Source organism: Oncorhynchus keta, chromosome 11, assembly GCF_023373465.1.
Source record: "Oncorhynchus keta strain PuntledgeMale-10-30-2019 chromosome 11, Oket_V2, whole genome shotgun sequence".
Classification (NCBI taxonomy): domain Eukaryota; kingdom Metazoa; phylum Chordata; class Actinopteri; order Salmoniformes; family Salmonidae; genus Oncorhynchus; species Oncorhynchus keta.
This window is the reverse complement of record NC_068431.1, coordinates 7,543,670-7,555,908: the sequence shown is the minus strand read 5'-3', so window position 1 is coordinate 7,555,908 and position 12,239 is coordinate 7,543,670. Positions and strand designations below refer to the sequence as shown.

The following is a 12,239-nucleotide window of genomic DNA, read 5'->3' as shown; positions in this document are numbered from 1 at the left end:
GCCAGGTTAGTGGGTTCGATTCCCGGGACCACCCATACGTAGAATGTATGCACACATGACTGTAAGTCGCTTTGGATAAAAGCGTCTGCTAAATGGCATATATTATTATTATTATTATTATTATTATTATTATTAGGGGGGTCAAGGGTTATGCTAGATGGTGATGAATCGAGATCAGCCAATCGCAACCAGCGGTTGCTTTCATCCACCTCTGTCATAGGCTTCCATTCAATAGAATTTTAAACTCCATTCTGAGGAGCTGTGAAACCAGACGGCTGGTGGACAACATTACTCAGTCTACTGTGGCAGTCCTCCCTGCAGCAGATCAAAAGGACAATATCTGATTCTCATCCGGACAAATAAGTTATATTGCCATAGTCCCAGTCAGTCTTACGTGCACAGATAACTCCAGCGTCTTCATGGTGTCCACAGTTGTGCTGTCCCCAGCCCAGGTTGAAACAATTCTCCAGTTTCATTTCACTGCCCGTACAGTCCACGTTGTCCAGCAAGATGGGACCCGAGCCGTAGCCGAAGAAGGCCAGGATCTTGGCGGCGATAGCGGGACCACAACCCAGCTGCCTGCACACCACCTGGGCGTTGGGCAGCTGCCAGTCGTCGTCACACACCGTGCCCCAGAGGTTACCGTGGAACACTTCCACGCGACCCTCGCAGCTGCTATTACCGTTCACCACGCGGATGACGGGACGCTCTGGAGGAGGAGACACACAGAGAGGCACATTCTTCATGGTGTATTAGTAAAAGGTGTTACTATGGTTTCCTTGTTGCACAATGGCTTTAGTCTATAAATGGAATATTTGTGATTATAAACTGGGTGGTTAGAGCCCTGAATGCTGATTGGGTTACAGCCGTGGTATATCAGACTGCTCTAATGACATTGGTAACCAGTTTATAATAGCAATAAGGCACCTCGGGGGTTTGTGGTATATGGCCAATATACCATGGCTAAGGGGTGTGTCCAGGCACTCTGCGATGCGTCGTGCCTAAGAACAGCCATTAGCAGTGGTATATTGGCCATATACAACACCCCCTCGTGCCATAAAGCTTAAATAATAAACAAGTATTATAACAACAGATATATCTGTTTAGAGTACATTAGCTGGAGATAATTCCCTTTCATTTGTCACATGGGGGCTGCAGCGTCACCACTACCTTTGGTTGTCATAGCAACCATTGTCTTTGTCACGGTAGTTGTAGTAGTGGTCTTGCCTGGTTCTGTTCGGTCGGTCACTAGAATAAGACAAACAATGCATTAGAATCAGAATAATGAGTCGGTCTACACCGGCAAGCTGATGATGAGTAGACGGCAGACGGTTTCCCATCCTCTGTGAGGAGAGGGGGGTTGAGGAATTACAATACTAGAATTTAGAATACCAGAATGGACATTAACCTTCTTATGATAGTAGAAAAGGTCAGCCATTTTGGTCAGGGAATTGGTCAACCTTAGTTTGCCAGGGCTGTGATAATTTTTTTTTTAAAACAATTCATTTGAAGAATGTGTCTGCGCTGCGTGTCTGTTAGCTAGCCAGCCAGTTTTAGAGGAATGGTTCTATAAACTGATCAAATTAACTAACCCATATGCCAACATTTCATTCAAACAATACAGTCATTCCACAGCTTAGACAAGTTGTAAATGCAAGTACTGATATTGTGTCATATAATATCACAGCTTGGAAACAAACATTAAAAGAAATATATATATATGGTCTTTTTACCTTTATTTTAAAGGTTATTTATACAGAAAATTGGCATAAAACCCGTATAAGCTGTGTTTATAATATGACAATATTTTATGTTGACTATAATTCTATTACGCAATTTTTGATACATATCACATGCCTTACTTTTATTTTCCTGCATTAGTCAAATCAGCATCACTTATGCCTCTACTGCATTCACTCCAATTAGACTGACCAAAATGGCTGCCATTTTCACCATGTTCTGGAACTTTGACGGGTTAGAAAATACTGTAGCCCCTCTAGTAATTTAATAGGATCTCTATGGGGGTGACTTCCTTTACTTGCTCCATCACCACCATGTGGCACCGCTGTCCCAGAGTTAAAGAGAAACTTAGAGAGGAAACAGCACCCTCTATTGGTCATAGGATAGATAGAGGTGCAGGTGGAGCAGTGTGGTCTGACGGGGACCACACTATTATTACATTATAATAATTAAGCTAAATAATTGCCTGTAATGCTGGCAGTCTGGAAGAATCCCCTTCCCATGGGCATTGTGTTATTGGTAGAAACTGTGGTGGAGCCTGAACCTACACAGAGAACAGACATAGTATTAAAGACATTGGCAACATGAATTACAGCGAGAGAGACAGAAAGTGAGAGAGAGATACAGGGAGAGAGAGAGAAAGTGAGAGAGAGATACAGGGAGAGAGAGAGAAAGTGAGAGAGAGATACAGGGAGAGAGAGAGAAAGACAGAGAGAGACAGAGAGATACAGGGAGAGAGAGAAAGACAGAGAGAGACAGAGAGATACAGGGAGAGAGAGAAAGACCAAGAGAGAGACAGAGAGAGACAGGAAGAGAGAGAAAGACAGAGAGAGACAGAGAGATACAGGGAGAGACAGAGAGATACAGGAAGAGAGAGAAAGACCGAGAGAGACAGAGAGAGAGAGAAAGACAGAGAGAGACAGAAAGACAGAGAGAGACAGAGAGAGAGAGAAAGACAGAGAGAGAGAGAGAGAGAGAGAGAAAGACAGAGAGAGACAGAGAGAGAGAGAAAGACAGAGAGAGACAGAAACAGCTTCTCACCTGAACAGATAACTCCAGCATCCTCATGATGTCCACAGTTGTGTATCCCCCATCCCAGGCTGTAGCATTTACTCAGCTGGTTCTCGTAACCATTACAGTTGACATTGTCCAGTAGAATCAGTCCTGTGCCGTAACCAAAGTAGGCATTGGTGGTGGAGGAAACGGCGTGGCCACAGCCAATCTGCTGACACACCACCCTTGCGTCTCTCCTACCCCAGTCGTCATCACACACCGTCCCCCAGCTGCCCTGGTAGAAGACCTCCACCCGTCCCTGGCAGTAGTCCAGTCCACCAACTAAGCGGATCCTACCATCTCCTAAAATATAGGGGAGGGCGGGAATCACCAGCATTCCATGTAAACCATATATGCAAAAGTATGAGGACATCCCTTCAAATTAGTTGGATTCTGCTATTTCAGCCACACCCGTTGCTGACAGGTGTATACAGTCAAGCACACAGCCATGCAATCTCCATAGACAAACAGTGACAGTAGAATGGCTCGTACTGAAGAGCTCAGTGATTTTCAAAAATCAAATAAAAATTGAATTGTCACACACACACACATATTTAGTAGATGCTATTGTGGGTGTAGCGAAATGCTTATGTTCTGAACTCCAACAGTGCAGTAGTATCTAACAATTCACAACAATACACAAATCTAAAAGAATGGAATTAATACGTATATAAATATTATATTTAGCAATGTCGGTGTGGCAATTGACTAAAATACAGTAGAATAGAATACAGTATATACATATGAGATGAGTAAAGCAGTATGTAAGCATTATGCAAACATTATTAAAGTGACTAGTGTTCCATTATTAAAGTGGCCAGTGATTCCATGTCTATGTATATAGGGCAGCAGCCTCTAAGGTGCAGGGTTACATAACCGGGTGGAAGCTGGCTAGTGATGGCTGTTTAGCAGTCTAATGGCCTTGAGATAGAAGCTGTTTTTCAGTCTCTCGGTCCCAGCTTTGATGCAGATGTACTGACCTCGCCTTCTGGGGTGAACAGGATGTGGCTTGGGTGGCTGACGTCCTTGATGATCTTTTTGGCCTTCCTGTGACATCAGGTGATGTAGCTGTCCTGGAGGGCAGGTTATGCGTTGCGCAGACCGCACCACCCTCAGGAGAGCCCTGCAGTTGTGGGCGGTATAGTTGCCATACCAGGCGGTGATAAAGCCCGACAAGATGCTCTCAATTGTGTATCTGTAAAAGTTTATGAGGGTTTTAGGGGCCAAGACAAGTTTCTTCAGCCTAAGGTTGAAGAAGCCTTCCTCATCACACTGTCTATGTGGGTGAACCATTTCAGATCGTCAGTGATGTGTACAATGAGGAACTTGAAGCTTTCCACCTTCTCCCCTGCTGTCCAGGTGATGTGGCTAGGGGGTGGTCCCTCTGCTATTTCCTGAAGTCCACGATCAGCTCCTTTGTTTTGCTAACGTTGTGTGAGAGGCTATTTTCCTGGCACCCCTGTCCCAGGGCCCTCACCTCCTCCCTGTAGGCCGTCTCGTCATTGTTGGTAATCAGGCCTCCTACTCGTGTCGTCTGAAAACTTGATGATTGAGTTGGAGGCGTACGTGGCCATGCAGCCATGGGTGAACAGGGAGTACAGGAGGAGGCTGAGCATGTACCCTTGTGGGACCCCTGTGTTGTGGATCAGCGTAGTGGAGATGTTGTTTCCTACCTTCAACACATGTGGGCGGTCTGTCAGTCCGTCAGGAAGTCCAGGACCCAGTTGCACAGGGCGGGGTTCAGATCCAGGGTCCCAAGCTTAATGATGAGCTTAGACGGTACGATGGGGTTGAATACTGAGCGAGTCAAGGAACAGCATTCTTACATAGGTTTTCCTCTTATCCAGATGGGATAGGGTAATGTGCAGTGCCATGGATAAAGCAGTGTGCAGTGCCATGGATAAAGCAGTGTACAGTGCCATGGATAAAGCAGTGTGCAGTGTGATGGATAAAGCAGTGTGCAGTGCCATGGATAAAGCAGTGTGCAGTGCCATGGATAAAGCAGTGTGCAGTGCCATGGATAAAGCAGTGTGCAGTGCCATGGATAAAGCAGTGTGCAGTGCCATGGATAAAGCAGTGTGCAGTGTGATGGATAAAGCAGTGTGCAGTGCCATGGATAAAGCAGTGTACAGTGCCATGGATAAAGCAGTGTGCAGTGCCATGGATAAAGCAGTGTGCAGTGTGATGGATAAAGCAGTGTGCAGTGCCATGGATAAAGCAGTGTGCAGTGTGATGGATAAAGCAGTGTGCAGTGCCATGGATAAAGCAGTGTGCAGTGCCATGGATAAAGCAGTGTGCAGTGCCATGGATAAAGCAGTGTGCAGTGCCATGGATAAAGCAGTGTGCAGTGTGATGGATAAAACAGTGTGCAGTGTGATGGATAAAGCAGTGTGCAGTGTGATGGATAAGGCAGTGTGCAGTGTGATGGATAAAGCAGTGTGCAGTGTGATGGATAAAGCAGTGTGCAGTGTGATGGATAAAGCATTGTGCAGTGTGATGGATAAAGCAGTGTGCAGTGTGATGGATAAAACAGTGTGCAGTGTGATGGATAAAGTAGTGTGCAGTGTGATGGTGATTGCATCGTCTGTGGAGCTATTGAGGCGGTAAGCAAATTAAAGTGGGTCTATGGTGCCAGGTAAGGTGGAGGTGATATGATCCTTAAACTTACCTCTCAAAGCACTTCATAATGACAGGAGTGCACCAGGGTGATAGTAATTTAGTTCAGTTACCTTTGCTTAATGACGGAAGTTACCTTAGCTTTCTTGGGAACAGTAACAATGGTGGCCCTCTTGAAGCATGTGGGAACAACAGACTGGGGTAGGGAGAGATTGAATATGTCCGTAAACACTCCAGCCAGCTGGTCTGCGCATGGTCTAGGACACGGCTAGGGTTCCGTCTGGGCCGGCAGCCCTGCGAGGGTAACCACTCATAAATGTCTTACTCACATCGGCCATGGAGAAGGAGAGCCTACAGTCCTCGGTAGCAGGCCACGTCGGTGGCACTGTGTTATCCTCAAAGCTGGTGAAGAAGGTGTTTAGCTTGTCCGGAAGCAAGACATCGGTGTCCGCAATGTGGTTGGTTTTTTGTAGTCCGTGATGGACTGTAGACCCTGCCTCATACGTCTCATGTCTGAGCCTTTGAATTGCGACTCCACTTTGTCTCTGTACTGACGTTTAGCCTGTGTGATGCCTTACAGAGGGAATAACTACACTGTTTGTATTCGGCCATATTCCCAGTCACCTTTCCATGGTTAAATGCAGTGGTTCGCACTTTCAGTTTTGCGCGAATGCTGACATCTATCCACGGTTTCTGGTTAGGATAGGTTTTAATAGTCACAGTGGGTACAACATCTCCTATACACTTCCTGATGAACTCAGTCACCGTGTCGTATCCATGTATTCATCTATGTTATTCTCAGAGGCTACCGGAACATATTCCAGTCCGTGTGAGCAAAATAATCTTGATGCGTGGATTCCGATTGGTCAGATCAGCGTTGAATAGACCTTTACGTCCTGTTTGAGTTCCTGCCTATATGGAGTTGTGATCAGATTTTATGAAGTAGGGTGGAGGTGGGCCTTGTAGACATTTTGAAAAGTTGAGTAGCATTGGTCCAATGTTTTCCCAGTGCGAGTACTACAGTCATTGTGTTGGTAGAACTTCGGTAGCATTTTCCTCAAATTGCATTGTTAAAATCCCGAGCTACAATAAATTCCGGCCTCAGGATATGTGGTTTCCAGTTTGCATAAAGTCCAGTGTAGTTCTTTGTGGACCGTCATGGTATCGGCTTGAGGGAGATATTCACGGCTGTGACTATAACCAAAGATAATTATCTTGGGAGGTAATACGGTCGGCATTTGATTGTGAGGTCTTTTAGGTCGGCTGAACAAAATTAATTGAGTTTCCGTGCGTTATCACAATCACACCATGATTAGTTCATGATGCAACATACACACCCTCGTTTCTTCTTCCCGGAGAGTTCTTTATTCCTGTCTGCGCGATGTACTGAGAACCCAGCTGGTTGTATGGACGGGGACAGTATACACAGAGAGAGCCATGTTTCTGTACGTTACAATCCCTGATGTCTCTCTGGAAGGAGATCCTCGCCCTGAGCTCGTCTACTTTATTATCCAGAGGCTGAACATTAGCGGTGGATGGTGTGCATGGACCAGAAGTCCACTCCGAATAACTCTTCCCCACCGGCAACTTCATGGAGCAACCTCTGGGATTAGCTTAATTGCCCTGGGGGGTACGACCAAAGGGATTAGCTTAATTGCCCTGGGGGGTACGACCAAAGGATCCAAGGATCAAATTGGGGAAAGTTGTATTCCTGGTTGCAATGCACCATTCTGATATCTAAAAGTTATTTGGTTTTATGTAATAACACAAAAAAAACTCCAAAGGCAAACATTGGCAGCAGATTGGCCCATAACGAAGAGCTCAGTGACTTTCAACATGGCACCGTCATAGGATGCCTTTCCAACAAGTCAGTTCGTCAAATCTCTGCCCTGCTAGAGCTGCCCCCCGGTAAACTGTAAGTGTTGTTATTGTGAAGTGGAAACGTCTAGGAGCAACAACGGCCCAGGCTCAAGTGGTAGGCCACGCAAGCTCACAGAACGGGACCGCTGAGTTCTGAAGCACGTAGCGTGTAGAAAACATCTGTCCTCAGTTGCAACACTCACTACCGAGTTCCAAACTGCCTCTGGAAGCAACGTCAGCACAATAACTGTTCGTCGGGAGCTTCACGAAATGGGTTTACATGGCCGAGCAGCTGTACACAAGTTTAAGATTACCATGCGCAATGCCAAGCATTGGCTGGAGTGGTGTAAAGCTTGCTGCCATTGGACTCTGGAGCAGTGGAAATGCTTGCACCCGTGCACAAAGTGAGGTCCATACAGAAATGAATTATCGAGATTGGTGTGGAAGAACTTGACTAGCCTGCACAGAGCCCTGACCTCAACCCCATTGAACACCTTTGGGAATAATCGCCCAATATCAGTGCCCGACCTCACTAATGCTCTTGTGGCTGAATAGAAGCAAGTCCCCGCAACAATGTCCCAACATCTAGTGTAAACCCTTCCCAGAAGAGTGGAGGCTGTTACAGCAACAATGTTCCAGCATCTCGTGGAAACCCTTCCCAGAAGAGTAGTGGCTGCTACAGAAGCAAAGGACCAACTCCATATTACTGGCCATGATTTTGGAATGAGATGTTAGACGAGCAGGTGTCGACATCTCACTCAAAGCCTGGCTCCATGTCTATAACACATCTATAATGTCTTTACGGTGTGTCTATGTGTCTCCCGACCCCTCCTGTCTCAGCCTCCAGTATTTAACTGCAGTAGTTTATGTGTCGGGGGGCTAGGGTCAGTCTGTTATATCTGGAGTATTTCTCCTGTCTTATCTGGTGTCCTGTGTGAATTTAAGTATTCCCCTCTAATTCTCTCTCTCTCTTTCTCTTTCTCCTTCACTCCCTTTCTCTCTCTCTCTCTTCTCTTGGAGGACCTGAACCCTAGGACCATGGGTCAGGATTACCTGGCCTGATGACTCCTTGTGTCCCCAGTCCACCTGGTCGTGCTGCTCCGGTTTCTGCTGTTCTGCCTGCGGCTGTGGAGCCATGGCCTGTTCGCCGGACATGCTGCCTTGTCCCGGACCTGCTGTTTTCAACTCTCTCTCTACCGCACCTGCTGTCTCTAACTCTGAATGATCGGCTATGAAAGGCCAACTGACATTTACTCCTGAGGTGCTGACCTGTTGCCCCCTCTACAACCACTGTGATTATTATTATCTGACCCTGCTGGTCATCTATGAATGTTTGAACATCTTGGCCATGTTCTGTTATAATCTCCACCCGGCACAGCCAGAAGAGGACTGGCCACCCCTCATAGCCTGGTTCCTCTCTAGGTTTCTTCCTAGTTTCCGGCCTTTCTAGGGAGTTTCTTAGCCACCGTGCTTCTACACCTACATTGCTTGGGGTTTAAGGCTAGGTTTCTGTACAGCACTGTACACAACTCACAGAGTTGCTGTGTCTGTGAGTTGCTGTGTCTGTGAGTTGCTGTGTCTGTGAGTTGCTGTGTCTGTGAGTTGCTGTGTCTGTGAGTTGCTGTGTCTGTGAGTTGTTGTGTCTGTGAGTTGTTGTGTCTGTGAGTTGTTGTGTCTGTGAGTTGTTGTGTCTGTGAGTTGTTGTGTCTGTGAGTTGCTGTGTCTGTGAGTTGCTGTGTCTGTGAGTTGTTGTGTCTGTGAGTTGTTGTGTCTGTGAGTTGTTGTGTCTGTGAGTTGTTGTGTCTGTGAGTTGTGTCTGAGATTTGCCCTTAACATTGCTCTCCCATGCTGCTGTCTTAGTTTCGTTCCAGGTCTCTATTGAAAACTTATTTTTATCTCACTACCTCGATAAATAAAGGTTAACTAAAAAAAAGTTAAAATCCTTAATTGAATATCACTCTGTTCATTTACACAGGCAGACAAATTCTGATTTTTTTTTGCCCAATCACTGGCAAAAGCACTTGGTCAAAAGATCAGAAATGTGTTGCCTGTGTAATCGCAGACTATTTAGTTTGGATTTCGGGCTAGATTTATTGGGCTCTTGTGAGCGCGTTGTCCTCCATGAACTTTGAAGTTCTACAGTTCTTCAAACCTGGTTGTGACTGAAGGCAAACGGACTTCACCCTTTCCCTTAAAGCAGTTTATACAGTGAATTAAACAAACCCTTATTAAAACTATTTTACTTACATCATTTGACTGATATTAGAGAGAAGATAAATTAACGGGATCACTTACTTAAACCTGAGTTTCTCCGAGATGAAGTGGTGGTCTCACCGAGCCTCCGTGACGCCACCACTGATGGAACTAAGGAGAGATGAGACGGAGGTAATAAAATAATACATTATATTTATTAGTGAGTCATGCATTGACTCACTAATCAGTCATGTGATGTCATGCATTGACTCACTAATCAGTCATGTGATGTCATGCATTGACTCACTAATCAGTCATGTGATGTCATGCATTGACTCACTAATAAGTCATGTGATGTCATGCATTGACTCACTAATAAGTCATGTGATGTCATGCATTGACTCACTAATAAGTCATGTGATGTCATGCATTGACTCACTAATAAGTCATGTGATGTCATGCATTGACTCACTAATAAGTCATGTGATGTCATGCATTGACTCACTAATAAGTCATGTGATGTCATGCATTGACTCACTAATAAGTCATGTGATGTCATGCATTCTAATAAGTCATGTGATCATGCATTGACTCACTAATAAGTCGATGACTCATGTCATGTGACATTGACTCACTAATAAGTCATGTGATGTCATGCATTGACTCACTAATAAGTCATGTGATGTCATACATTGACTCACTAATAAGTCATGTGATGTCATGCATTGACTCACTAATAAGTCATGTGATGTCATGCATTGACATCACATGAAATCTTTAGAAAATTGTAAGGCCCCTTTCCTACACAAAACATCATTAGAAGAGTAATACACTGAAGGAGGAGAGGTTACTACAAACGTATTCGGTTGAATAACCTGTGTGGATTAATTGTCGGAGTAGAGGACCTTGTGCATTTCACATAAAATAGCAACCCAATGTTAATATCCCAGGACAAAGTGGCTAGCAACAGCAAGCTAGCTAGCTAAATTGCCATAAATGTTTGCTTATCGACCTGTCCCCAAATTAATATAATTGGTTCAGAGTTAGTTTTGATACTGTCAACCTGCGTGTCGTGATCGCGTCTGGTGTGGGGGAATAAAATCAACATGTGTGAGATGGTGCATCCGTGTGCAGTCTGGTCGGCCTGTAAGAGTTGCATAACCCTGGACTGGAGTAGGATAAATATACCTCAATGAGCCTTACCTTTGCATGTGACCGATACATCCTCGTAGTGGTAACAGTTATGGATTCTCCAGCCCAGACTGCCACACTGTCCCAGGTCGGTCTCCCCTCCTTTACAGTCTACGTTGTCCAGCATGATGGGCCCCAAGCCCTGGCCGTACTCTGAGATGCTACCCACCGCCACAGCCACACCACAGACCAGCTGCCGACACACCACATTGGCATCTACCATGTCCCAGTCGTCATCACACACCGTACCCCACGTTCCATTGTGCCACACTTCCACACGGCCCTCACACCGGTCACGCCCGTTCACCAGACGCACTGGAGAGGAGACACGCCCGTTCACCAGACGCACTGGAGAGGAGACACGCCCGTTCACCAGACGCACTGGAGAGATGAGACAATATATCACTAGACCCACTGCAGAGGAGACACCATATGATATCATCAGACCCACTGCAGAAGAGACACAATATGATATCATCAGACCCACTGCAGAGGAGACACAATATGATATCATCAGACCCACTGCAGAGGAGAGAAATTAGACACATGCAACAATGAGACAAATGCAATATGATATCAATCAGACCCACTGATGCTGATGTCATCATCAATCAGACACAACTCTGATGCTGATGTCATCATCATCACCCACTGTCTTCCCTCTCACTCTGATGCTGATGTCATCATCAATCAGACCGCTGTCTTCCCTCTCACTCTGATGCTGATGTCATCATCATCAGCACCACCCACTCTGATGCTGATGTCATCATCAACTGTCTTCCCTCTCACTCGGATGCTGATGTCATCAATCAGCACCACCCTGATGCTGATGTCATCAATCAGCACCAACTCTGATGTCACACAATATGATGTCATCATCAGACTGTCTTCCCTCTCAGAGGAGACACAATATGATCATCATCAGACCTCACTCTGATGCTGATGTCATCATCAATCAGCACCACTGTCTTCCCTCTCACTCTGATGCTGATGTCATCATCAATCAGCACCACTGTCTTCCCTCTCACTCTGATGCTGATGTCATCACAATCAGCACCACTGTCTTCCCTCTCACTCTGATGCTGATGTCATCAATCAGCACCACTGTCTTCCCTCTCACTCTGATGCTGATGTCATCAATCAGCACCACTGTCTTCCCTCTCACTCTGAGCTGATGACACAATATGATATCATCAGCACCACCCACTGCTGATGTCATCATCAATCAGCACCACACTCTGATGCTGATGATATCATCAGACCACTGTCTTCCCTCTCACTCTGATGCTGATGACACAATCAGCACCACTGTCTTCCCTCTCATGATGCTGATGTCATCAATCAGCACCACTGCTGAGGAGACACAACTCTGATGCTGATGTATCAATCAGACCACACTCCTCTCACTCTGATGTCATCAATCAGCACCACTGTCTTCCCTCTACTCTGATGTATCAATCAGACCACTGTCTTCCCTCTCACTCTGATGCTGATGTCAGAAATCAGCACACATGCAACAATGATGACATCAATGCAACATGTCTTCCCTCTCACTCTGATGCTGATGTCATCAATCAGCACCACTG

The 12,239-nt window shown here is 45.7% G+C and overlaps 1 protein-coding gene across 4 annotated transcripts in view; it reads right to left on the bottom strand.

Annotated features, from left to right (window-relative positions):
* Nucleotides 1-12,239, bottom strand: part of LOC118389755 (scavenger receptor cysteine-rich domain-containing group B protein) — a 50,530-nt gene that overhangs the window by 4,182 nt on the left and 34,109 nt on the right. For 3 of the 4 annotated variants that reach the window (XM_052529328.1, XM_052529327.1, XM_052529325.1), the window contains 6 exons: nucleotides 10,666-11,034; nucleotides 9,565-9,633; nucleotides 2,782-3,096; nucleotides 2,207-2,284; nucleotides 1,171-1,248; nucleotides 395-709 (listed from right to left, as the gene is read on the bottom strand). In XM_052529328.1, coding sequence (XP_052385288.1) covers nucleotides 395-709; nucleotides 1,171-1,248; nucleotides 2,207-2,284; nucleotides 2,782-3,096; nucleotides 9,565-9,633; nucleotides 10,666-11,034 — 1,224 coding nt within the window. The remainder of the gene's footprint in view (nucleotides 1-394; nucleotides 710-1,170; nucleotides 1,249-2,206; nucleotides 2,285-2,781; nucleotides 3,097-9,564; nucleotides 9,634-10,665; nucleotides 11,035-12,239) is intronic. The other variant, XM_052529326.1, reaches the window with a different exon arrangement.